This window comes from Lepisma saccharinum, chromosome 8 (genome assembly GCF_977018435.1).
Source record: "Lepisma saccharinum chromosome 8, izLepSacc3.1, whole genome shotgun sequence".
NCBI classification, from domain to species: domain Eukaryota; kingdom Metazoa; phylum Arthropoda; class Insecta; order Zygentoma; family Lepismatidae; genus Lepisma; species Lepisma saccharinum.
The window spans coordinates 39,573,349-39,599,840 of NC_139236.1; the positions used below are offsets into that span (position 1 = coordinate 39,573,349).

At 39.6% G+C, this 26,492-nt stretch overlaps 1 protein-coding gene across 1 annotated transcript in view; it reads right to left on the reverse strand.

Annotated features, from left to right (window-relative positions):
- Window positions 1-26,492, reverse strand: part of LOC145990957 (Fanconi anemia group E protein-like) — a 33,094-nt gene that overhangs the window by 3,048 nt on the left and 3,554 nt on the right. Inside the window, exons 2-3 of the mRNA XM_083126534.1 lie at window positions 10,979-11,623; window positions 9,751-9,950 (exon numbers count right to left, since the gene is read on the reverse strand). Coding sequence (XP_082982660.1) covers window positions 9,751-9,950; window positions 10,979-11,623 — 845 coding nt within the window. The remainder of the gene's footprint in view (window positions 1-9,750; window positions 9,951-10,978; window positions 11,624-26,492) is intronic.

The following is a 26,492-nucleotide window of genomic DNA, read 5'->3' on the forward strand; positions in this document are numbered from 1 at the left end:
ATCTTAATATTTAAAATTCTGAAAAATTACATCTGTTCAGAATTCAACCTACAAAAGTTGTGGATGGGCACCTGGACTAAATGAAAGTAAGTTTGAAATTTTGCGTATACGACTGACAACCAACAAAAAGTCATAATGTCCCTTATGTCCCTCATGAGAGTGATGGTAATGCCACTGCACTTCCTATTCCATAAGGAGGAACGGATGATTTTTGTCACCATCATACAGGCATTCTATGCCAAATTTCGATATTGTATCAACACATTAAATCATTCGTTAAGTACCAACTACAGCCTGCTTTAAATATTTTGTCAAGAACTAAACCTCTCCTCCAGAACACAATTTTAGTATTGGCAATTTCTCGATTTGCACATCACAGAGACACACTATACAAATGTGCTTACCAGATCACAACAACAAAAAAAAAAATAGCCCATTGGTGTTTCAATTCCAGCTTGCTATTCAACAAGCATTTAACTCCTCCACATTCTCCCAGAGTTGATGGTCAATTTGTTTTGACCATTCCTTAATCATGTTGGAAAATATTTACTAAATCAGGTTATCGTATTTAGCCAAAATTTTACACAAAAAGTATTGCAATTTCCCCTTGCACCAATCAACACCATCCAAATGCAGACACTGAGAACATACCAGCCAGGAGATCGCATAGACTTAGAAGACCTCCAGATTCGAGGGCAAATCAAAAAGTCTTTGTGCTTATTTTCTTTTTTCTTTGGACACACCACACCATGCTCTGCTGTTTTGACTCGGGAGTGTAATGCAGTATCACGTTTCATTGCCAGTGTCAATGAGGTCCAGGAAACTGTTACCCTCGTCGACGTAACGCTGCAAATGGTTCAATGACATGACCATTCGCTTGCCCTTGTGAACATCATCAAGAAGCTTAGGAACCAACCGACACGACACGACACCTTGCGGTATCCCAACGAATCATGAACAATGTCGTAAACACTACCATAGAAAATGCCAAGTTCAGTGGCAATGTCCTTCAGATGAACACGTCGATCAGCTTTCATCAGCTGGTAATGTTATCCAGTGTCAGCAAGGAATGAGGTCGGCCCGATCGCTCATTGTCCTCCACATTTTCCCGTCCATTTTTAAACTCCTTGCACCACCACTGCACCCCTTGCACTGATAAACACTTGTCCCCATACACTGGCTCCACTTCCCTGTGGATATCTGTGGTTGTTTGTCCTTTGCACCATACAAAAAGAATAACACTTCGCTGCTCATATGGCGTGGATTTCCTGAGCACTCCGGCCATCTTTGCCAACTGATAACAGCACCGTGCCATGGAAGAAATCGGAAGTTACAATAGGGCTGTTCCAGGAAAAGCCTACTACATCGCTCGTATATCTCGCTTTTGTAATAACACTTATAACAAGCTAGAAAAAAAAAATAGGTGCAAAGACTTTTCGATTTGCCCTCGTAGATATGGCCAGACCATCACTTAAAACAAAAACAGAAGACTCCAGGAGATGATCGACACATGGCAGGAAGAAGAAGCAGCATTTGTATTTATAGCGTGTTATTGATTGTCATGGCAACAGTGTGTAAGAGTTACATGAATGGTTTTCACGCATTAAAGTTATGTTGTTATAATTTGAACCTACGTATGTGCCTTGTGCAAGTTTAGACAGGAATTACACACAAGGCTCCAAGTGTAAGTTTAAGAACTAAAATTGTGAGTATAATGATACACAACACAGGGATTAAGAGTCTAGTTTTGTATTCATTTTAATAATTATTGAAATATCGAATGTTTAAATAAAAGGTGATGAAATACTACATATATAAATTTTAATTGCAAATCATACAATAGATGTTCACCTGAAACACTGCTTTAATATTTTTGTAATCGGTATAATGTAAGAGGGTAGTTGCATAGATTATATTTTCTCGCTGTACCATTAAGAGAGTTGACGAGCAGTACAACCAGGGGTGTAGTGGTGCCAGGGTGGGCCAGGGCACCACCCCGGTATTTTTTTTTTTACCCCTGGGACCGCCCTGGTTCTTTATTTTTGTAACAACTATATTTTTCCTTTAAAAGTCTTCCTTAAAATATAGTTAGGTCTATATCAAAAACATATTAACTGATATAATACAATACATCTACTTTGTTTAGGCGAAATAATCAATCAGCTGGCTGCATTGTGTCGACAATGGAAGTTAAGACTGACGCTGCCAGCATTTTCGCTCTCAACAATGGATTTTAGTTGCAATAAGAAAGTGAAGCATAATAAGGGGAGAATTTGGGGCTGATTCTAACTTGCGTCTGTTCTTTTGTTTTTAGCATTTGCATTGTGAGTTTTGAGGTGATTAAAACGTATTTTCAGTCGCGCTCTGATTTTCTATTCGAAATGAAAAGGTGTGAGAACAAGGTTATAAATTATTTCCAAAAAGTACAAAAAACAGAAAATTAAACTGTGAGTTTAATGGTAGTGATTCTGCAGTACTGGCTGTACATAGTGTTTATCCTTCGCCGAGTGTATCACATGTAATACCAGCAACAACCACCTCTGAAACGGCAACAACTACAGCGACATTCCAACATGAAGCCAATACACGTAATGTTTCGTGTTCTGATTTTTCCCTCTATATGGTCTGAGCAACAGTGGTTGGAGCGTAAGCCAAAACATACATGGTTGATAGCAAGAAATGGGTGTTTAGGGTGTGGTGATTGTTGCTCCATAGGTTATTTAGGGGCTGATAAAAGTCAGGGATTATCATTAAGTAAGGAATGGGTTAAGTGTCAAGTTTCATTTAATGGCACAAATAAAAAACAACAGTTGAAGTCGTTAAGAACAAAAATTTCGTCCCACCAGCTATCTGTAGCACATCAGAAGGTAACACAAATTCTTGCTGCATCTAAAAAAAAAGAAATTTGAAAATGCTACTTTAAAACAAGAGGAGCATTTGATTGATGCGACAGAAGAAAATCTTCAATACTTCATGCTATTTAGCTAAGAAGGATAGACCATTCAGTGATCATAAGGATCTAATCAATTTGCAAAGGAAAAACGGTCAGTTTTAATCCTGTACATTGAAACCACCCTAAATAGTAAAGACGAAATAGTTTTTCTTGATTTAGTAACTCTCAGTGATCAAAAAGCAAATACAATAGCCAATGAAATTTTAAATTGTCTGTATTCTTATGGGTTAACAGACACGTTTCTTGGAAATCTCATTTGCATTGCTTGTGATGGGGCAAGTGTGATAGTTGGTAGGTCTTCTGGTGTTGTAAAACTTCTTAAGGACAAGTTACAACAACCAAATATTATTGTATGGCACAGTCTTAATCATCGACTCGAACTGGCTGTTCATGATTCTATTGCTGACATAAATGCTATAAATCATTTCAAAAGTTTCATCGACACATTGTACGCTTTATTCAATCAATCACCAAAACAAATGAATGATCTGAAAAGAGTCGCAGCTTCTGTAAGTGTACAATTACAGAAAATTGGCAGTGTTAGATTCGCAGTGGGTTTTGAGTAGCTTTAGATCAGTTTCTGCAGTATGGGATGCGTATGTAGCATTGGTGACTTTTTTTTTAAACTGCTGCCAATGATGGTGCTAGATCACTGAATGAAAGAAATAAATTACATGGTATGTTATTACGCATGGAATCAGTAGTTTTTAAAGGATCTAGCTTTGATGCATGATGTATTGCAAGAGTTGGCAAATTTATCTTTGCAACTGCAGGACAGAAAAGTTACTGTAACCCGTGCTGATAAATTAATCAGAAGAAGTATCATAATCATTGAAACATTTAAAGAAAACCCAGGACAAAAAGAAAAAAGAGGTAATGAAAGCTTCAGAGAGCATGGCTTACTCTGGACTTTGCTTAAAAAGTAACAAGAAAATAGTTTGCATAAACAGACTGCAGTTCCTTACAAATATTGTCAACAATCTCAATGCCTGTTGTTTCACCAATGTTGCTTCATGTCGTAGCAAAACTGAGAGTGCTGAAAAAGAATGTGAATTGTATAATTAACTGTTGGTGGATTTTGAAGTTCTAAATCCTGACATGTGGCCAGAAGACTGTGAAAATAATCTGAGGTATGGCGAAGAGAGTGTAATGAGAATGTGTTCACAATGTTGTCTTCCTAATACAAGGACAATAGTAAATGGTTTCCGGGAATACTTAGATGAAGGGGGGAAAGAAAGTTCCGAACACCCTGCTTCCCTTAACACTTAGAGTGCTAATCACGTATATATACGGAGTTCCTGAACTTTTCTAGTGTGCGGATCACGTATATATACGGAGTTAGCAAATCCTGAGTAATGTTTGGATATCGTACTTCCTCATACTGCCACTAGATGGTTGGCAAATGCCCATAACGGTTTTGTTGTCATCGTTGTCTGATAGCAATAGGCTTGCTTCCCTTTTCTACAGTGCCGACAATTAGGGGGAGCAGTCCCCCCCCCATTTTCGCCACCTTTGCCCCCGCACTATGCTAAATCTTATCTACAAAGGGAAATATACTGTCTTTGCCCCCCAGGGAGCTCACACAATGGTTAGGCAATATCACCGACTTTTGACGTCAGTTACGGAAAGTTCCACGTTTTGACTGCTTACAGCACCATTTTTTACCCTGGTGGCGAGAATTGGAACTTTTTTTTTTTTTGCATAATTCGCGAGCGCATTGCTTCATTAGCATATCTATGAAGTTTCAGACTGCTACTCTCATTACAGCCCGTGCTGTACCACTCTGAACACCGTCACTTTAATTATAACCACCTGGTACATATATTTTACATTTTTAGTTTTTGAGATGGTTTTTTAAAAAGTAGTGAAAATGATCAGCATTCTTGGGACGGAAAGTGACAGAGGTCAGCACTCTCAAGTGCAGTTCGGTCAATAGCATGCAGCACAGCTGAGTGTGAACGTGGGTTCAGTGCAATGAACATAATTGTAAATAAACTTAGAACAAAACTACTGATACAGAATGTTTCGTGTGTGATGTTTATAAAACTCAATGGACCACCTCTTTCTAAATGGAACGCCCATCCCTACATTACTTCTTGGTTACTGCATCACCGTTCAGCTAGACACCAGAACTCGACAGTGTGAGGAGGAGGAGAGGGGAATATGGAAACTCTTCTGATAGGTGAGTGAAGATTCCATTTGTCATGCATTTCTAATGAAAAAATGGTCTAAAATATTTTGACATATTCCATATATTCAATATATTGGGTAAACTTTCGGACACAAAAGTGTACACGAATTTTCTGTTCCAGTTTCTGAAAAGTGCACTGAAAGCGATTTTTTTACAATAATACATTTATTAAATAAGAAAACATGAGGTTTACATATAAAGTTTTAAATATATTGTTCTTATTTTTCGCTGCTACAATTATTACTTTAATCTTTGATTTATCCTCTATTTCGTAGTTTTTTAATTATTAATATGCAAGTTGCATATCAAAATGTTCTTGTATTTTTATAAACCAAATTGGAATTCGGCATTTGCTGCATTATGGGAGAAATTGGAAGGTTATGATAATATTTATTCAATTTATGAAATACTGTGCAGTGAATATGTCTTGAAACAGGCACGTTAGTGACACGAAGATGTCTATTATGAGAAAACACCGAAGGGAAGGGACTGCCCTGGTACTATTTATTTTACCACTACACCGTTGAATACAACACTTCTGTATAATCTTTTGTGAAATGTAAAAATGTCTTCTTTTTTAAAGCTCGCCATCTGCTATTCCTTGGTCCATTTATTGACAAGATATCAAATATTTTGTAGGAATATATTTCCCCTAAACAAGACAATCCACAATTGTCGTATTTGTGCAGCTTAGAGGAAAGAAAGAACAATTGCTTTCTACTTTACCTTCCCTCCACGAGTGTTGGGGAGTACGTTGCAGCAATTGTTGAAACAATGCGATCTGGGCTTAAGCAGTAATAAACGTATTGTAAGCAGCATGCCTGTTCAGTTGAAAGTGTACTTATCTGCTAGATTTAAACTTTTATTGAGAAGTTTTTAGAATACTTTTAACTTCACTGTGTGACAGTGACAACAGTATTGGGTGTCAGTGAAATGGCGAAGCCAGGTACAAGTGGCAGCAAGCTATGGAATGCAGTAAGCTGTTTCAAGGAAGATTTCATGGAAATGGATGGTAAGATTATTCGCTGTACTTGGCCTTGGCCTAATAAAAGCTTTGCTTTTTGGAGCTTTTCGGCTTCTCGAAAACAGCCGAGCCAAGCAGAAAGCAGACACGGCAAGCAGAAAGCAGACACTACTAGCAGAAAGCATATAAGTGTTAATACGATGTTGAAGATGAATATTTGCTTTATTATAAACACAGAATTATTGAAATAAATCATTATAACTGTAGACAAACATTAAAGCATTACTTTAAGTTTCACAATTTGTAAAACGTGTCAATAATGTCGACGTTCAGTTATTCTTTTTTTTAAACACAAACATGGTGTCCCCTGAACTGGAGAGCGCTGAAATCTGGCTGTTCACCACCTCATGCCTCAAACATCTCAAATTACGCCAGTGTTGACAACTACCAAATAATTTGCACAATATTTATTGTGAGTTTCTATACAAACAAATTCAATAAACTGATGTTTTTTCGATAAAACTTATGTAAAGAAAGCAATGAAACTCTCTTCTGAGACCTGCAAATAGCAAAAACGTTAAGTCCTAAATGCTATCAAACCTGAAATACTATTTGTATTAATATGATACACTAACATGCCCACTAAATAATGGTGATTCTATTCTATTATTATTAAAAAAAATAACCATGTTATTCCTGTTGTAATGACCTATTATTCCAGCGCTTAATTAATTTTAAGCTTCAAGTCACATATTTTACTCTCCCGTGAACAATAGTTTTTACAACGAGGTTGGTAATCACTTTTGTGTTAGTTTCGGAGCTTTTCGGAACATTTTCCATTTCTGTGGGAAGAACGAGTGGTTGAAGTGAGTGTTCTCTTTTGTTTGGTGTATTGTGAATTTACCAAAACACACATGGATATTTCAAGATCCACTCAGGGTTGTGGGTGCAGGTAGGCGAGTGGAATGAAAACCACATTATTCTACCTCATATACTTGTTTATCTGATACAACAGGAAAATACAAAATATAAAAAAGAAACAATCTATAAACAATAATAATGAAAGTATTACATATTTTGAACACAAAAAGTCTTTGGACACTTGCCACTCTTGTCCATATTTTCTGAAAAAAAAAAAACACAAAAAAAAACACAATAATTTAATATTTTGTTGGATTTCCTTTGGCACGAATCACTGCCTGGAGCCTGTCTGGTACAGATTTTACCACATCTGCAGTAATCTGACGTGAAATGGCATTCCATTCTTCCTGCAATACTAATTTTAGGTCGGATTTGCTTATTTTTCTTATCTGTTTCTCTAATACACTCCATAAATTTTCTATGGGGTTCAGATCTGGGGATTGAGGGGGGGGGGGTGTTAAGTTTTTTTGGCATGTTATATAACAGCCACAATTCTGTATTAAGCGCGGTATGCTTAGGATCGTTGTCCTGTTGAAACAAGTAATCATTACCCAAGTTCATTTGAGCCGCACCAGCACTCAAATTATTTTTCGATATATCAATGTACATGTACTGGTCCATCGTCCCCTCTATGAAATGCAACTTGCCAACCCCGCCAGCACTCATACAACCCCATACTAAGAGTGAACCGCCACCTTGTTTGACAGTTGGGATTAAGTTTCGCGGCTCCAACTCTATTTCTTTGCCGCCATACCATATGCCCACCATCTGACCCAAATAAGTTGAATTTGCTTTCGTCCGAAAAAATGACCTTGTTCCAGAAGTCTGCATCGTAATTGCGGTGGTATAGGGCAAATTTGAGGCGCTTCTTTCTGTTTATTGCACTAACCCAAAATGTCTTCCTTGCCACGTGTCCATGGTAGGCATTTCGTCAGCATACGTTACGAACTTTACTGGAGGAAACTTGCTTACCTCGGTCTTGAAGGCTTGCAGCCAACGTCTGAGCACTAGTTTTGGGGTCCTTTTTGATACTTCGCAAAAAAAAAAAAAACGTTCGTCTTACACAGAAAGTACTCTTGGTCGTCCACACCTTGGCTTATTTTCTACTGTTTTTCTATCGCCAAAGCAATCTATGATCACGTGCACTGTTGATTTAGAAATTCCAGACAAGCGTGATATTTCCCTTAACGATTTACACTGGTTGTGTAGCCGGATAACTTGCAGACGTTCGGAACTCTCTCCTTCCGGGACCGATGTTGCACTATCGTGTTCAATGAGGCGGAGCTACTGCCAGTACTGAGACTTCCGAACTGACGTTATGAGCCCAGAGGTTGAATGGGTCAGTGGTACGTGTATGGCAGTCCAGGTTTATTGATCGTGTTTCACAGAGGTCCTTTTTAATGTTTCTTTACTAAGTGTACAAAGACTTTCTGTGCCCATAATTTGTGGCATTTTTGTTATAATTGTTCATGGATTGTTTATGTTTTGATATTTTTATTTCGTTGTTGTGCCAAGAAAGAAAGAATTTGATGTAGAACCATTGCACTTTTATCTCGCTCACCTACTATCATCCACAACGCCAAGAGGATCCATTATTAACGTAACTACAGCAGTGTCCAAACACTTTTTACACTCACTGTATATAATATTATTAATTAAAATGCTCTTTCTTCCCTAGAAAAACTGGGGCAATGGGCTGTATAATTTACTTTGGACACTTGCCCCCCCCCCCCATTTGGAGTACTGCATTGTTTGCCTTCTTCTAAAGACCATGCTTCGCCACTGATTTCATAGCCTATATATTCGAGCGAATCACGCTCAAGCGTGGGAGATTCGATCGAGTATTCTCGAGTGAAAGTGGTCCAAGCAATACTCTATTTAGCACTGATTGGTTGATTGACATAAGTTTATTTAACATCCCAATTCTACCACTTTGTTGAGATGAAATGGATGAAGGGACAATCAAAATGTATATGGACAACACAACACAAGCTCCACAGAGCATTATACCCTTAAACATTGAGGTCCATTTTACTCAATAAGGCTCCAACATTGAGCGTGTTTTCAGTGGGAAGTTTAAAATTATGCAAGGTTTTAAATAAAAAAATATATCTCTTTGGAACTACGAATGATAAGAGTCATACATTGTAACTCATTATTTTCAGTACAGGTTAGGCTACAAGCCCATGGTAAAAAAAAAATAATTTATCAAGTACAAGAAGAAGAAAAAGATGATGATGAAAGTAAATTAATTTGATTTTCTTTTTACAAAATTTGAACTTTTATGGGTCCCCACATAGGCAATGTTGGGACGTGAGGGTTCAAAACTGTATGTTCACATTGCCTGATATGTGTTCTATTCTCATGGTAAGAATTGCATGCATGCTGCTGATCCTCTCTCGGAGCAAAAACAATTCTAATGTAAAAGCAGTGTTTTTAGCAGAAAATTCGCCCCTTCCCCAATTATAGGCTAAACCATACTAGTTACTAATAGGATGGATGCTTCAAGGATCATTTAGCACTCAAAACATGCATCTCCAGACATTACCTCAGTCGCAGTATGTTCCAAATGTATCATATATGTCATGTCTCGACATTAGCAACCTCACCTGAATGTGAAGCATATGTCACCTCCCAGCATTTAAGAGTTAAATATTGACAGCACAAGAACCAACACAACTTTCTAATTAGCTAATTCTCTATGTAATAAACAATACTTACTTCAAAACTTCAGTTCTGTGTTCAGCTTTAAGCCCATCTTTCACAATTGCAACAATGGTATCTACAAGTACTGAGTTGAATGGAGACTTCCTCAACAATGGAACCACCAAATTTGAGCACACAACATGAGGGAAGTGTGCAGCAAATTCCACTAACGCAGAGCTCAATGCATGAGGTACAACATCACGTAAACTGTGAAGCTGTAATGGACAAGAGTTCACTTGGTATCTCTAAAAAGGGTGTAAGACATATTTATTATTTATTCCACATTTCTGGAATAAAAACTGCTATTTTCAAGAAAAACACTTACAGTGGAAACAACTTGGAAAACTAAGCAGTTTTAATGCATGACCAATTTCCTAACTCTTCAGCATCATCAAAATTAGGAAATCATTTCCCAAATTAAAGTTCAAGGTGGAAATATTATTTTTCCAATTGTAGCACCAAAATTTGTAGGGCTGACCCAACACTCTCAACGATTTCCACCGATACCGATGCTTGAATATTGTAATATTAAAAATGTATCAAAATAATCATTGATATTAGTGTGCGAGTATTCCACTCTAATTATATGCATCAATTTACCAAGATTTTTTCTCTAAAACATTTAATAATTACATTAGAATATTAAATTGCATGATATGTTAATACAAAATTTGGTATGTTCATGCAAAACTGGTGCAAAATGAAAAGCAACAATTTTGAATTTTGCATAATTTCCAGGATATTTACTCTCTGTGAAACTGTCATGCAGCATTTTTGATATCCAATGAACAACCAAAATGTTGGAAAAGTATCGGCTCAGCCCTAAAAATTTGTGATTCCACACACCCTCATGGAAACCATGAATACGAGTCACATAGATGCATAAATTCAGGATGAAAATGCTATTTTTGGAGGAAACATAGTGTTGAAACAAGACTTCACACAGAAAAACTAAAGAGTGCACAAAGAATTATGTATTCAATTTAGATCTACAAACCAGTTTGATGTAATACATTTACACATAGAGCGACCACAAACAAAAGATCCTTTGGCCAGAAGCCTTCATGCACCTTCCCCTCAATCTGTTTGGCTCGGCCTATGGTGAAGCCTGCTCCACACGTGAGTATGATGCACAGGACATGCAGTTCTGCACAGACTCTTTCACCTGTAGTCCCACTATAGAAGAAAATTGTTGTACTTTTTGGAAGTTAGGAAAATAAATACTAAAATCTGAACAACTTACCTTTGGAACAAGCATATGACGACAAATCATTGGGCTCAGCATACTACGTCCTTGCAACCCCATTTTGCAAACAAACATACAGAGATTACCTAACCCAGCATCTGATAACTTGGATGACAACTCCTGAAGTAATTGTTCAAGTTCCTTCTCAGACATGGAGCATAGACTTTCAAAGTCAACTTCTTGAATATTTCCATTCTCCAGCCCTTCCACTACATAGTCTGCTGAACTGGGAGGCTGTGTGCTTATGAACTGAGTTGGTTGAGACATCTGAGTGAGTATCAATCTTCTTTGGGATGACGGAAGAGGAAGTTGCTTAACTAACACACGATTCGAATCATGATTATCACCGTCACTTGTTTCCATGGCTTCATCAGATTTGTCATTGTCTATTATATCTTGTTCCACTTCTTTCACTCTCTCATCACTTGAGTTCTCGCCTATAACAACCTCTTGTCTTGAACTGTGAAGCTCTTCTGAACATCTATACATTAGGTGCCAGATGTTAAATTTTTCCTTACAATTTTGCTGCACTAAGTTTCCTTTACAGAATTTAGCTAACTTTTCTATCTCTTGCAAGTTCCCCTCTGCAAAGTTCCAGGTACCCCATGGTTTTATGGGGTGGTCTGGTGCCATTTTATCCATCTGAAAAAATAGACAAGTATTTGTTACACAGTAAATAAATTTGACTTGGCTTATTTAACTTTGCTTTTGGCTAATATCAAAGATGACGAAATTAATGAAGGGACACTCACAAAGAAAATTTGTGAATTTAGAATATAAGTTGATTTTTTAAAGGTATAGCTAAAGAGGATCCACATAAGATGGCTGTTAATGATACTGGAAACGGACATGCTGCTCCATGAAGGCTCTTGTATATGGAACTAGCTGATTACCTGATGTTGTCCGCGTATTTATTTATCACAATCTTCTATTAGACAGGAAAATAACAAATTCTAATTATAGTGTAAAATGTAACTAATTTTATTTCATCGTGAATGTCACCAATTATATTAGCGACTCTGAAAACTATGGATTCGACAGAAATTTAGGTCATTTTTCACAACTCATGCTGATAGGTGATGAACTTGGAGTTGAATGGCATTGCGAGTGTCACTATTAATTTTAGCAATCCCGAAAACTATGGATTCCACACTAATATACACTGCTCGCCATTAAAATTGCAACACCCAGAAGGAAATGAGATAGAAACACGAAACTTGGCAAATATGTAGTTCATAATAAGATAAGAAAATTATTACAGTTAGAGCTCGGTGGTGTGACATGTGACACGTAGAACATGGTTGCATAACCCCAAGGAGCTAGTAGCGTGTACAGCCTCCACGAGCGGCAATAACTGCTGCAACACGGCGAGGCATGGACAGAATGAGTCTATCGATGTCTGCTTGCGGTATGGCGTCCCAAGCGGCTTCCACACGGTGCCAGAGGTCTTCAACATTACGTGCCGGAAACCTGAGTTGGGCCAGCCGGCGACCCACCATGGACCAGACATGTTCAATTGGCGACATATCCGGCGAACGTGCTGGCCAAGGAAGCAGGGACACGTGGTTAGCTTCCATAAATGCGAGGACATTCCGTACAACATGGGGGTGCGCGTTATCCTGTTGAAAAGTGGCATTATGCAGTGCATGGATTAATGGGACAGCAACAGGGGTGAGAACCTGTGTGATGTACCGTTGGCTGTTCAATGTCCCTTGAATGCGTACGAGACGCGAACGAACACCTATGGCGATGGCACACCATACCATGATACTCAATGAAGGCCCTGTGTGATGATGCATGATGCAGGCGTCATGAAGCCTAGTGACACGGTGCCGCCACACGCGTGTACGTCCATCATGATGTTGTATACAGAAGCGGGATTTATCAGAGAACACTACAGCATTCCACTCCGTCATCCATGCACGACGGTCTTGGCACCATCTCAGATGCAAACGCCTATGCTCTTGCGTCAGAGGAATCCGCAACAGTGAGCACCGGGAAAAAATTCCTCGGTTTGCCAAACGACGAAGCACGGTATGTGGGGACACTGGACGTTGTAAAACATCCCGTACTTCATGACCAATAATCGTTGACGTGGCCGTTCTGTCTGTAAGGGCCATGCGTATCAGACGTCTGTCCTCTCGTTCCGTCGTCCGACGTGGACGTTGTGAACCTCTACGTTGCTCTACAGTGCCTTCCTGGACCCACTGGTTCCATACACGGATCACTGTGGATGCATTCCGTCCTACACGGGCACCGATCTCATGGTAAGATAATCCGCATTCACGGTATGCAACAATTCGGCTGCGATCGAACTGGGAAACCTGCTGGAATCGCTGCCGTATTCGACGACGTGGCATTGCTGACCGATTTTAACACACTACACTCACCACCATGCACTTTCACTGCTCTTCTGCACCTATCTGACCTGCTACAGGTACCACTTACCAGATGGCATGGCAGGCGCACATGACGCATGACGGCCTTGAACACCTAATCATTTCCTTCTGCACCTCTCCTCTACACACTGTGCACATTTCGTCCGATTCCGATTACTCCTTCTGGGTGTTGCATTTTTAATGGCGAGCAGTTTAAGTCATTTTCGATTTACATAGTAATTTCGCACCTTCTGTGTAGGCAACCAAATTTGCCGTGCTGTGTATAGGGACTCATAACTTGCAGGATATGACGCACTAAAATGCCACACAACAGAATACTATTTTATGTCCCCTTACCACCCCCACAGTATTTCCTTCCAGATTGTAAGTGATATGTGTACCAATTGATTGATTTAGTTTATTTTACTTCACCTTTTGTGCCTTTTGGCTAATTTACGAAGATGGGGATGAGTGATGAAATTGATGAATGGACATTCACAAACAACCAAACCCGAGCGAGATTCGAACCCAGAACCCTTGGCGTCGCAGCGCAATGTGCTAACCACTCGGCCACAGGGTCAATATGTGTACAAATGTTCGGTTGAAATTGCTCCAGGCGTTCGAGAGTTATGCTGGAACAAATATATACAGAAACACACACACATCCATTTTTATATATAAAGAAAGACGCTGATTACCCAGGCATATTTATACGAGGGCGATTCAATAATTATTGTCCCCGGCATACTTAGAGGATATGAATTGCAATGAATGATGGGGATATTGTAGCCTAATGTCTTAGATGCCTATATGCAAAATTTCAGAACCGTAGGTGCTACAGTAAATTTGTTTTTCTCTTTTTATGTGTGAGAGGTGGCACTTAGTTTGAAAAATGGAGAAAACCGAACAACGAGCTGTCATCAAGTACCTCCAGAAAAAGGGGCTAAGCCCAAAGGAGATTCATGAGGACATGGTCAGTGTGTTGGGTGATGGGGCTCCTACCTACCAGGTGGTAAAAAACTGGTGCCGCGATTTCCGTTGCGGCAGGGAAAGCTGTCAACAGGCCCCTGGTGCTGGTCCTCCAACAACAGCATCCACCCCAGAAAACATTGATGCTGTGCATGACATGATTATGGCTGACAGAAGAATCACGGTGCAACAGTTAGCAGACATCATGCACATCTCTGTAGGCTCAGTGGAAACCATTGTGCATGAACACTTGGGATTCAGAAAGGTGTCAGCGCGATGGGTCCCCAAAATGTTATCCCGTGAACAACAGAAAGACAGAGTTCAATGTTCAAGGGCTGGTTTGGAGCTGATGGGGGTAGACCTGAAGCAGGTCTGTGATAGATTTGTGACAGTGGATGAGACATGGCTCCACCACTATGATCCCGAGTCCCAACGACAGAGTATGGAGAGGCGGCACAGCAATTCACCTCCTCCGCGCAAATTCAGGGTGCAAGCATCAGCACGCAAGGTTATGGCCACAATTTTTTGGGATGCGAAGGCTGTGCTCCTTATTGACTACCTGGTGGGACACACTGTTACTGGGGACTATTATGCAGCCCTAATCCCTAAGTTACGCGAAGCAATCAAGGAGAAACGGCGTGGGATGTTGCGGCGAAAAGTGCTGTTTCACCACGATAATGCTCCAGCACACAGAAGCCATGTTACTGGTGCCGCAATCCATGCTGCTGGTTTCCATGTGTTGGAACACCCTCCCTACTCACCCGACCTCGCCCCTAGTGACTTTAATTTGTTCCCGAAGTTGAAGGAGCACCTCAAGGGGACGCATTTTCCCTCAAATTCTGCTGTTATGGACGCTGCGGAAGAATGGCTCACGGCTCAGCCACAGACATTCTTTGAAGCTGGCATAGTGGCTTTACAGCATAGGTGGAAGAAGTGCATTACTGTGAAGGGGGACTTTGTGGAAAAATAATACTGCTTATATGTCAGGGACAATAATTATTGAACCACCCTTGTATATCCCAATCTTCTATTACACAGGAAAATAATGAATTCTAACTATAGTGTAAAATGTAATTAATTTTATTTACAGGTATTTAAAAGTATAAGTACAGTATACAAATTATAAAGTAAAATCTTTTACAAATTCACGCAAGCAATATACCAGATCTCTCTTTCATATCCTGTAGTTGGGACTCCCGCTGCCGTACTGTCTCTGAAGCTCTAGATGTAGCAGGTCTCTCTTTCATATCCGGTAGTTGGGACTCCCGCTGCCGTACTGTCTCTGAAGCTCCAGATGTAGCAGGTCTCTCTTTCATATCCGGTAGTCGGGACTCACACAGCTGTACTGTCTCTAAAGCTCTAGATGTAGCAGGTCTCTCCTTCATATCCTGTAGTCGGGACTCACGCAGCTGTACTGTCTCTAAAGCTCTAGATGTAGCAGGTCTCTCTTTCATATCCTGTAGTCGGGACTCACGCTGCCATACTGTCTCTGAAGCTCTAGATGTAGCAGGTCTCTCTTTCATATCTCGTAGTCGGGACTCACACAGCTGTACTGTCTCTAAAGCTCTAGATGTAGCAGCTCTCTCTTTCATATCCTGTAGTCGGGACTCACGCAGCTGTACTGTCTCTGAAGCTCTAGATGTAGCAGGTCTCCCTTTCATATCCTGTAGTCGGGACTCACGCAGCTGTACTGTCTCTGAAGCTCTAGATGTAGCAGGTCTCTCTTTCATATCCGGTAGTTTGGGACTCATGCAGCTGTACTGTCTCTAAAGCTCTAGATGTAGCAGCTCTCTCTTTCATATCCTGTAGTCGGGCCTCACGCAGCTGTACTGTCTCTGAAGCTCTAGATGTAGTAGCTCTCTCTTTCATATCCTGTAGTCGGGACTCACGCTGCCGTACTGTCTCTGAAGCTCTAGATGTAGCAGGTCTCTCTTTCATATCCCTTAGTTGGGACTCACGCTGCCATACTGTCTTTGAAGCTCTAGATGTAGCAGCTCTCTCTTTCATATCCGGTAGTCGGGACTCACGCTGCCGTACTGTCTCTGAAGCTCTAGATGTAGCAGGTCTCTCTTTCATATCCGGTAGTCGGGACTCACGCAGCTGTACTGTCTCTGAAGCTCTAGATGTAGCAGGTCTCTCTTTCATATCCGGTAGTCGGGACTCACGCAGCTGTACTGTCTCTGAAGCTCTAGATGTAGTAGCTCTCTCGCACACCGTCACAAGTCTTCTATTCCTCTCCTCTGGAGTTTCTTGTCTACACTGTTGTTTAATTTCTTTAGCCTTTGATTGCACTTGGCCAATCGCCTTATGTTTCCTTGGAGGCATTGGTACAGCAATAAAATCTGTAAAAGAATAAATCTATTTGGGATAAAATGTCATCGTGAATGTCACCAATTAGCTTAGCGACTCCGAAAACTGTGAATTCGACACTAATCTAGGTCATTTTTGACATTTTATTTTTCACCACCATGCCGACAGGTGATGAACTTGGAGTTGAAAGGCATTGGGAGTGTCACTATTCATCTTGGCGACCCCAAAAACTATAGATTCCACACTAATATCTGTCTTTTTCGATTATTTTTACTCCTTCCCATTTTACCCCTAGGGGTGCCACTTGTGTACCAAGTTTGGTTGAAATTGCTTTTTATATATAGATTTACACAGCAATTTTGCACCTTCTGTGTAGGCAATCAAATTGCCGTGCTGTGTAGCAGGAAGCATAACTTGCAGGATATGACACGAAAATGCCACGCAACAGAAAACTATTTTATACCCCCTTTCCACCTGCACCCTTAGGGGTGCCAAAGGTGTCTTACCCCAATAGTATTTCATTCCAGATTGTAAGTGATATGTGTATCAAGTTTGGTTGAAATTCCTCAAGGTGTTAGAGAATTATGCCGAAACAAACATATACAAGGTGACCTGTAATTAGATGTATTCCCTGAAAGGAGTTAAAGTAGAGGCAATTTGCAATAATGACCATATGATACCCCGTCCAAAAATTAGTAGTTTTTGAGATAATCGAATTTTATTGTTTTTTTTATTACAATTTTCCACATAAAAATACGAATTGAGAAAAAAAAACAGCTCATTGTATGGCACTTATTTCAGTGTTTTCTGATAGCTAACAAATAAGTGGTTCCTTGAAAAAAAAAAAGTTTGTCCCAAATAACAATCACATGTAAGTAATGGGTGGGTGTAAACTTACAAGTGGTATTAAAAAAAGCACTCTTAGTTTACTTGGCAACGTATTAATAACAAAGATGGTATGACAACGAAGCGGATTGTGTATCCTAACAAAACCCTGAGGGAAGCATCCATGTACCACTTGTATGTTGACGTATTGGTTACATGATGGAGTGCTCAGTCCTCTCAATGCTGTGTTTTGTTTTTGACACATGGCAGCTAATTAGTGAAAGATAGACGCTAAATGGGGGGTGGTTAAACATTATATTATAGCAATATAGGAAATAATAACAGGTTGGGTGGGGGTCAATGTAGTGTGTTTGGTTCCATGGTTATTGTATGGTAAACTGAATATAAATTGTAATGTTTTAACGTAAATCTGTGAGCCAATAATGCTTCTAGACTCTCCTCATACATGCTTATGTTGGGGCTGGAGGATGGAGATGTGAAGGGCTCACTTCTCGAGAATGCCAAATTTACTGAGCCATACAAAATGGTAGAGTAGCCAAGTAACAAATGAAAGCAATATTTATGGAGGGTTGACTTCCTCACTTGCTGGTTGAGAACTGGCCGAGTTTATTCAGCAATTGCTTTGTTGTGACAAATATTTGATATGAGGTACCCAACTTAGATTATGGTCAAAATAAACTCCTAAATATTTACATAGTTTACAAGTATATCATGGATGCACTGTGTGTTATTGGCTAGATAGTGAGAGTGCGTAGGTTCAGTATGAGGATTTCGAAAGTAACTATTGATGGCATCAGGGGTTGTCTGGAAAAAGTAACTCATTGGCATACTGTAAAAGTTTAAAATCATTTAATTTCAAATTGTAAAGGTATTTAGTATAGGCGTTGAATAGTGGCAGGCTGAAAGGGGGGGGCTTGCAGAAAACTGTTGCACATTATTCATGGACCTGTAACATTCTCTTTGAACCATGGAACCAGATGAGTAGAAAAAAAACTAAAAATAATTCAGGCCCCAGCCACTTTTTCTCAGGATCCAGATTTTCATTTTTGTTTTATTTTTGTAAATCCAAGTAAGATAAAGCTACACATTTTGAAATGAGATCTTAAATACATTTAATTTATTTATAAATATAAGATTGGATTAAAAGTAATTAATTCTTGCGCTGGAGTGTCCTTCCTAAAGAATGCTCAACAGGTAGCAGCATGAATAACTATGCAATATATTCTAATAACATGCAGACTCTACCATAACACTGCAGATTTTGAAATTCGGCTAGCAATGGCACAAAAATTCAAATTAAGATGTTGTGCAGAAAACACACAGGACATTAAAAAATACATACTGTACTTGTTACTTAAAAAAAGGTAATGGGGAATTTCCATAAGTGAAATCAAATATTTGAATCTGGGATATCTGGCATCATAGTGCACTGTGCCAACTCCCCCCCTTTCCCCGGAGGTCTATTCCACGTTGGGGGTGTGTGGTTGATACTTGATGATGATAAGGACGTGGTTGCTACATCTTACATCGATGTCACTACACCAAGTTTGGTATGGAATAGTGTGTGCCCATTATGTGGGTAGTGAGTGGGTGATCCATCATTCAGTACAATAAAATTATCATCTGTGGTCCAGTCTTCAAATGTCTCTCCCAATCTATCTCTACTCAAATTATCCCACAAACTGTGATGGGAAGTCAAGGATTGATTGATTGATTTGGTGTTTTTAGTCCACTTTATGCACAGTAAGGCTAATCGGGACTGGGCCTACAGTTTAAAGTGGGATCCAAACCACTATGTGCCCCCACCGGGTATCGAACCCGGGACACCTTGATTACAAGGCCCACGGATGGGAAGTCAAGTTTCTCATGATAAGATATGGTCGGAGTAAGGTACCTATGAGATCTTGTACGCCAGGATGACTTATTTTTTTGAGAGGGTGTGTATACAGACAACACAGTAGTTACTCTTACAGGGAATTGTACTCTAACCCCAATAATTTCTACTTTATAATGTCTGATGAGTGAAAGATCAAGAAAGGCAAGCTCAATTCTGCATGCTTAACATTTCATGAATGAAAATTGCTGTACTCCTGGGTGTTATGGCCGTGGGGGCAGAAGAGAGTACCCAATAATTTTTACATTGTGTGCCCATAATTTGCTGTACACAAAGTACTTTTGGTTCATATTGTACTACAAGATTTATAAGTTCTAATTTTCAGCCAGAAAAACAATTTATGTTCCATCATAATGGCCAGGAGGGTTAATAAGGACTTGGTGGTGGGTAGGTCCAGTGGAAGCACGATATAGCCTAATACATAATAATTGAGTCATAAGGTCTTGTATGTGTGGTTAAGTTTTTTATGTTCGCTTATGTTTGTTATAATGACTACCGAGGCCCACAATTATGGTTTCGGTTTGATTTGAAGTTTAAGGTGAGGTGTGACTTGTCACACCAGGCATAAATATTGTCAGAATGGGTACTAATACTAAAGAAAATCCACGCAAAATTTGAGAGTATGAATTCATCCCCATGTTGCAAAAGGGGGTGGGGGGGCAGTGGCGTATACTGGTTCTAACGAGTGGGTAATCTCCGACCCTTGATCATCAAACTCCAAAAGTTTCCGTGCATTTTATATCAGGATCCGTATGGGATATAGGAATATTTGTCTTATTGTGGCGACCACAATCTATTAATTCTCATTATTGCAGTTTAATCCACTTGTAGAATTTCAAATAATAAAACAAGACAGTATTATAAAGCAAAATAAAAAAAAACTGTGAAATATAAAATGAAAGACATGCACTAGTGAAATAGAAACCCTCATTATTAATTTAAGTGCAAAATTCAACTTACCCCAGGACCCGATTACTTGTAGTTGAACTCCAGTCTTCTTATTTGAGAGGTGAACTTCCCAATAACGATTTCATGAAATGGAAAGGTAGGGTTGTTCCGAAGATTACGTAGCAACTCCTTTTCAATTGATAGCAGAGCAAGTCCACTTAACCTGTCCTGTCCTTGGGTTGATCTGCAGAATGATTTTATTCTTTTGAGTGCCGAAAAAGAACGTTCAACAGAAGCTGTAGTGGATGGTATAGTGAGAATGAGTGTTGCCAACTTATATACTTCTGGCAAGGCAACAGTTAGTTTGTTCTTTACCATATTAGAAACTATCTCGTAAATTGGCTTCCCAGTAACATTGAGATCTTGAGATGCATAGAGAACGACGAGTTCATTTTTCAGCCTCACAGAATCAAAGTGTGCACCATATTTTTCCAATAGAGACATGAAATCTCTTTCTGGAAAGTTACTCTTAAACACTGGGAACTGAAATGAATCCAAGAGGGAAACAAAGTGCAATGTATGAAAATCGCCAAATCTATCATAAAGTTGACCATGTAATGTGTCGATCACTTCATTAAACAATTTTCTGTAACTAGTTTCTGGGTCTTCATTTTTTCGTTTCCTTTCCAGGTCTGTAACTTCTCTCTTAGTCGAGTACCATACTTGCGCAAAACCATCAACTCTCATTTCTTTAAGTATTTGCATCACGTCATGATTTTTTTGTGAACAATAGGCTATGTCCAAACTCTTAGTTTGCAATGTGTTGTATAACACATCAGTGTAGGAAAAAATTTTGGAAAATAGTTCGAGCAAAAAACAAGTTTGGAACTTGTTTAAGAAAGAAATGCACCCATTTGCCTGTAGCATAGTCTCGGAATCCCATTCCCCAGCACCTTCGGCAATATTCTCAAAAAACTCTATAGCTACAAAATTAGCTTTGTCTACTTCGCCTTTTATAGCTTCACTGACCACGCTACAGACTGCCTTAATAAGGTCATTTTGAATTAGAGGAGACGTGCCTTTAAAGACCGTTGCAGTTTGCAAGTGATCGGCAAGTTGCGAGTCATACTCGGCTGAATACTGCAACAATTCTACAAAGTTTCCTTTGTTCAAGGAGTCACTTTCTTCACCATGGCCTCGAAAAGGAAGTTCTTGCTTTGCGAGGAAAAACACTGCATTTATTAAGCGCACTACTATATCTCTATTTCTCTTCATCATTTCATTGTGCCGTACCACATCCAAAGCACGCTGTTTGTCCAGTTGCACGTCAATACGTGTCTGTGCGAAAGATTGCAACTTAACAAAGGAAGTTATATGACTTTTTGATTTTTCATGTTTGGCACAAGCGTTGCAAAGATTGTTTAGATTACAGTATCCGTCACGCGTCCAAACATTCTTTTCAGCCCCGAAAAGTAAGCACGGCCAACAAAAAAGCTTATTAACACTTGTACTTCCTGTCAACCATGGTGTTTTGTCATAATTTGCTTGCGAGAAATGTCTCACATATTCCCGATTTTAGTCTTTGTATATAGAAGTAAGTTCAAGCGATGGCACTGGCACTGGCACCTGTATTAACAATTTGCAACTTCTCCTGAAAAGATCTTGTTCCAAAAGGTTTCACCAGCAAATATTCTATCACATCCATTATCCTTTAACACAGCACTATCACGACAAACACTAACACCTAAATAAATAATAAACACCAAGCACAGCACAAAGCCAACGACCACACGCATTCAGTTTCACGCGCCAAACTTCTGTTGTGTTCCTGGCTCAGAATGAAATTCCCTATGAATGATAAAAAAATTCCCTTTCCGAGCTCCAAATTCCCTGCGATGACAGGTTTTAAAAGTTCGAATCAGTGCAGGCCTGAGCCAGAAATTTATTTCGGGGTGGGGGTGGAGAGGAGGGTACTCATCCCTTATTAGCAGCCGCCACATAAAGTTGAAAAAGTGGGGGTAGAAGTTCTGAAGATAAATCTCAGATAATTACAACGTATTATGCAAGGTGTTTAATCCTGCAAATGAAGTAAAATTAATTACCACTATACACTTTTTAAATTAGATATATGTAGGATTTTGGGGAGGGGATTTCAGCTCCCCGAGTCCTCCACCTGGCTACCTGCCTGATGTGTTTGTTCCTTATATGTTTTAGTCGTTCATCTTCATCACTATTAATCTAAAAAAGTGGAATAGTAACTTAAATTAACTAAAATATATATAATTTATTTATATCTTTTCCTTTAAAAAATATTCAGTTCCGTGAAGGAAGTACTCTCGCTGCTTTTGAAGATTAGAGAGAAGAAACAATCGCTAGTTTTGCAAATACAAGAATGGGGGGAGTCAGCTTATAGGTGCATTAATTGCTTAAGTTTTGAATTTTAATTTAGTTTGCTTCATCTTCAATATTTAAGCTTTTTCCTTTTGATAAATTTCTATGTAACAGACATCAGCAAGACAGAAGTAAATGTATAGTGAAAATTAGCGTAGAATTGGTTTGCCTATGTTATTCATATTTTCCTGTTCTTCGCACTTTACCGGGTATGTTTTTCCTATTTCCCTTACAGAAGGCAATTTGTGAACCCAAAATTCCCGTTCCTGAGAAATGTCCCTGCCATAAAAAACACAGTTTCTATGTTTAGCGACGACATAGCCTTCGGGAGAGAATTATGGAGGAGGGTTGTAGGAGGTCAATGGTCGCCAGCGGAGGGAAAGGCAAACTCTAGGGGTTAAGACGGTGGATTCTCACCAGAAGGAGCTTACCCTGGCCACGGAATCGCCGGGCCTGAGAAGCAGAGTTTCCTCCCCCTCTTTTCTTTCTCTTCCCTCCTCGCCAAGGGTTGTAAAGGAAGCGGGTGGAATGACGTCAGGGTGAGATTCCCTAACGTCATTCCACCGGCTGGAGAAAGGTTCCCGGACATTCAGCGGCAAATGGTTGGAAGCATTCGCGGCGCGCTGGAAGCAAAGAAATGTATGCATCGAAATTGGTTTGGAAGAATATTGCGAAGAAATGTATATATTTTTTTTTAAAAAAAAGAAAGAAATACAGCCGGGTCATCTGCGATTACCTAGATGACCCAGAGTATACGCCGCTGGGGGGGGGGGGGCTGCTAATAACAATAATTTTAAAGTGATGACTAGGGCTAGGATTCTGATGACCTTAAAATTGCCAAAAAATGCATTTATGACCTAATACATGCAAGAAAATGCCCTATAAACCACTTGTTGTTAAATCACTTTCAATTCCATGGAGCGCAAATTGTTTCCCTGACAAAATGCCTGATACAGAGCACAAAACTTAGTACCCCTTGTTCTTTAACAATAATCCGTTCGGCGACAATGTATTTACTGATAGAGGGGTAAATCACATTGTTTGATCTGAATTGTTACACAACAGCTTGTATCAACACTGCACAAATGTTTTTTTTGTTTCTTCAAACACAGTTCTTCAGAACTGCGCTTAAGGTAATGAGATGAGAGTTGGGAACCTTTCTGCTTCAAAGGGTTGCACTTGCATGTACAACGTTGATTATCATGGCTGCAGAAACACAGGCCTTCCATCTGTCCCTATCTTGAGCAATATATATATACTCTTTTCCATCCCTATCGATTTCCTTTAGGTCCATCTCAACGTTGTCCCTCCATCTTCGTCTTGGCCTTCCTACAGGTCTCTTACCATCAGGTTTCCCAACAAGAATCCTGTGATCCTCTTTCTTCACCAAAATGTAGAAAAAATGACCTTTACTCCAAAAAGGGTCAAAAAATGCAAAAAAAAAAAAAAAAAAAAAATGCAGGCATCACAATATATTCACTTACGTGTAAAACATTTCTGCCTTACCAAAAAGAGATGCATTTGAATCAAAATCCTAACCCTAGTGATAACAATGTAATCTCAGTTTCAATCATCTAGATCTGACGGCATCACTCATCTCAATAATCCACCGATGGTTATATGAAATCGAAAATAAGGTAACAATATTGTCATCTTCACCTCATCTTCAATGGATCCTCTACACGATCATATTGGAAGTTTGATATTCCCAAGGAAATGATTGATTGATTGATTTAGTTTATTTTACTTCGCGTTTTGTGCCTCTTGGCTAATTTGCGAAGATGGGGATGAGTGATGAAATTGATGAATGGACATTCACAAACAACCAAGCCCGACCGGGATTCGAACCCGGGACCCTTGGCATCGCAGCGCGATGTGCTAACCACTCAGCCACAGGGTCGGGCCCCAAGGAAATGAATATTAAAGTATTAAAAGTAGCTGGGGACGTAAGAGGGGGTGGGGCGACGTAGCATCATGTCACGTGCAAAGTGTATAGGGCTCTACGTATGGGAAAAGTTGATCTATGTGAGCCGGGGCTAGTGATGGCATCATAGTGGGACAGGTCTCCAATGGGTATCGAACTAAGGACCCCTTGACTACAAGGCAACAATGCTACCACTACGTCATCAGCAAGTAGGAGGAAACAGCTGTCTTACAACAGGCAGAGATAGGTCGTTCCTCCTCCATGGATGGGCTATTGGCATGGGCGTCCGGAAGGGGGGGCAAGGGGGGCCGTGGCCCCCCCTGGAAAACGAAAGTCAACCAAAAATTACATATTTCACACATATAATTTAATTTCAGCCACAATAATGTGTGTTACTTATTGCACGAACATGATAAATTCAAATTTAAGCAATGTTTTTTGAAGGATGAACACTATTATTGGGGAAAATATGCCATGTTGCCCCCCCCTGGAAAAAAATACCTTCCTTGCCCCTCCCTGGAAAAAATCCTGCGGACGCCCATGGCTATTGGTTATTTTATGCCTACTACTTTTAGCTAGTATGGCCTGTTGGAAAAAACAGCAATCTCATATGCAATTGCATTGCTGTTTCTAAAGGAGCAGGGTTTAAGTGTGGGAAAATATCAGACCAATGTTTGTGGCAGAAAATACGAGGGGTTAACAAAAAGTTTTGCCTGTTGAGGTATAATTTGTTTAATAATGGAAAGATTGAAACAATGAACATATATATAGTTTGCCTGTAGTGTCCTCTGCTCAGAGTTACCCTTCCACACAGTTGCCATCAAGTTCGATGCATTTGTACTGGCATTTTATACAAACTAACTCTCTCTAGCCTTCTTAAACCCGAAGGTTGATGGCTGCAGCAACAAAGGCCTTCCATCTGTCCCTATCTTGAGCAAGATCTATATACTCTTTTCCATCCCTATCGATTTCCTTTAGGTCCATCTCAATGTTGTCCCTCCATCTTCGTCTTGGCCTTCCTACGGGTCTCTTACCATCAGGTTTCCCAACAAGAATCCTGTGAACTCCTCTTTCTTCTCCCATTCGTGCCACATGGCCTGACCACCTAAGTCTTCTTGATTTAATTATTCTAATAATATCTGGACATGAATACAAATTATGTAGTTCTAAATTACGTAACCTTCTCCTCATCCCTTTTAGGTCCAAATATTTTCCTAAGGATCTTATTTTCAAATTATCCAGCCCTCAAAACCAGTTTGGAAAAATTCCACAGAACACTCCCTGCCCCACTGTTCACAGTTGTTTTAACCTCCTGTAGGTCATTGAATCTCATGCCACAAAGCACACACTTAGCTCAGACTTTATGGTATCTCAAACTCTCAATCATTGCATATGCTGACCCATAGGACATGTGCACTGCATCAGAAATTTCCTGGATGGTGATGTGTCTATCCTCTCGAATGAGCTCATCATCCCTTTAGCGGTTGTAGTCAGTTAACGATGTTGATGGCTTGCCACTCCTTGTCATGTCCACACTTTTGGTTTCTCCCACTTTGAACTTAACTACTTAAGTCTGGGCTAAGTCTGTTGCAATGGCAACTGTATGGAAGGGTAACTTGAGTAGAAGTTAATTTTTTTAAAAAAATGTACAAAAAGACTAATTGAATACCATTGAAAAATGTACTATAAGTGTTTTTTTTAAGCAAGGCATTTTTCCTACTTTTTCTTTGTGTATCCACACGATGATATTTCACAAAAGGTGTCAATAACAGTGAAACAGGATACAAGGGATTTGTCTCATATGGGTCACATTTCAAGATCAAATATCTCGGCTATTTGAAATATTCGGGTAAAACTTCGGTATGGTCCCAACACTTCTCACTCGTTTATTTAGTCATTCTTAACATTCTT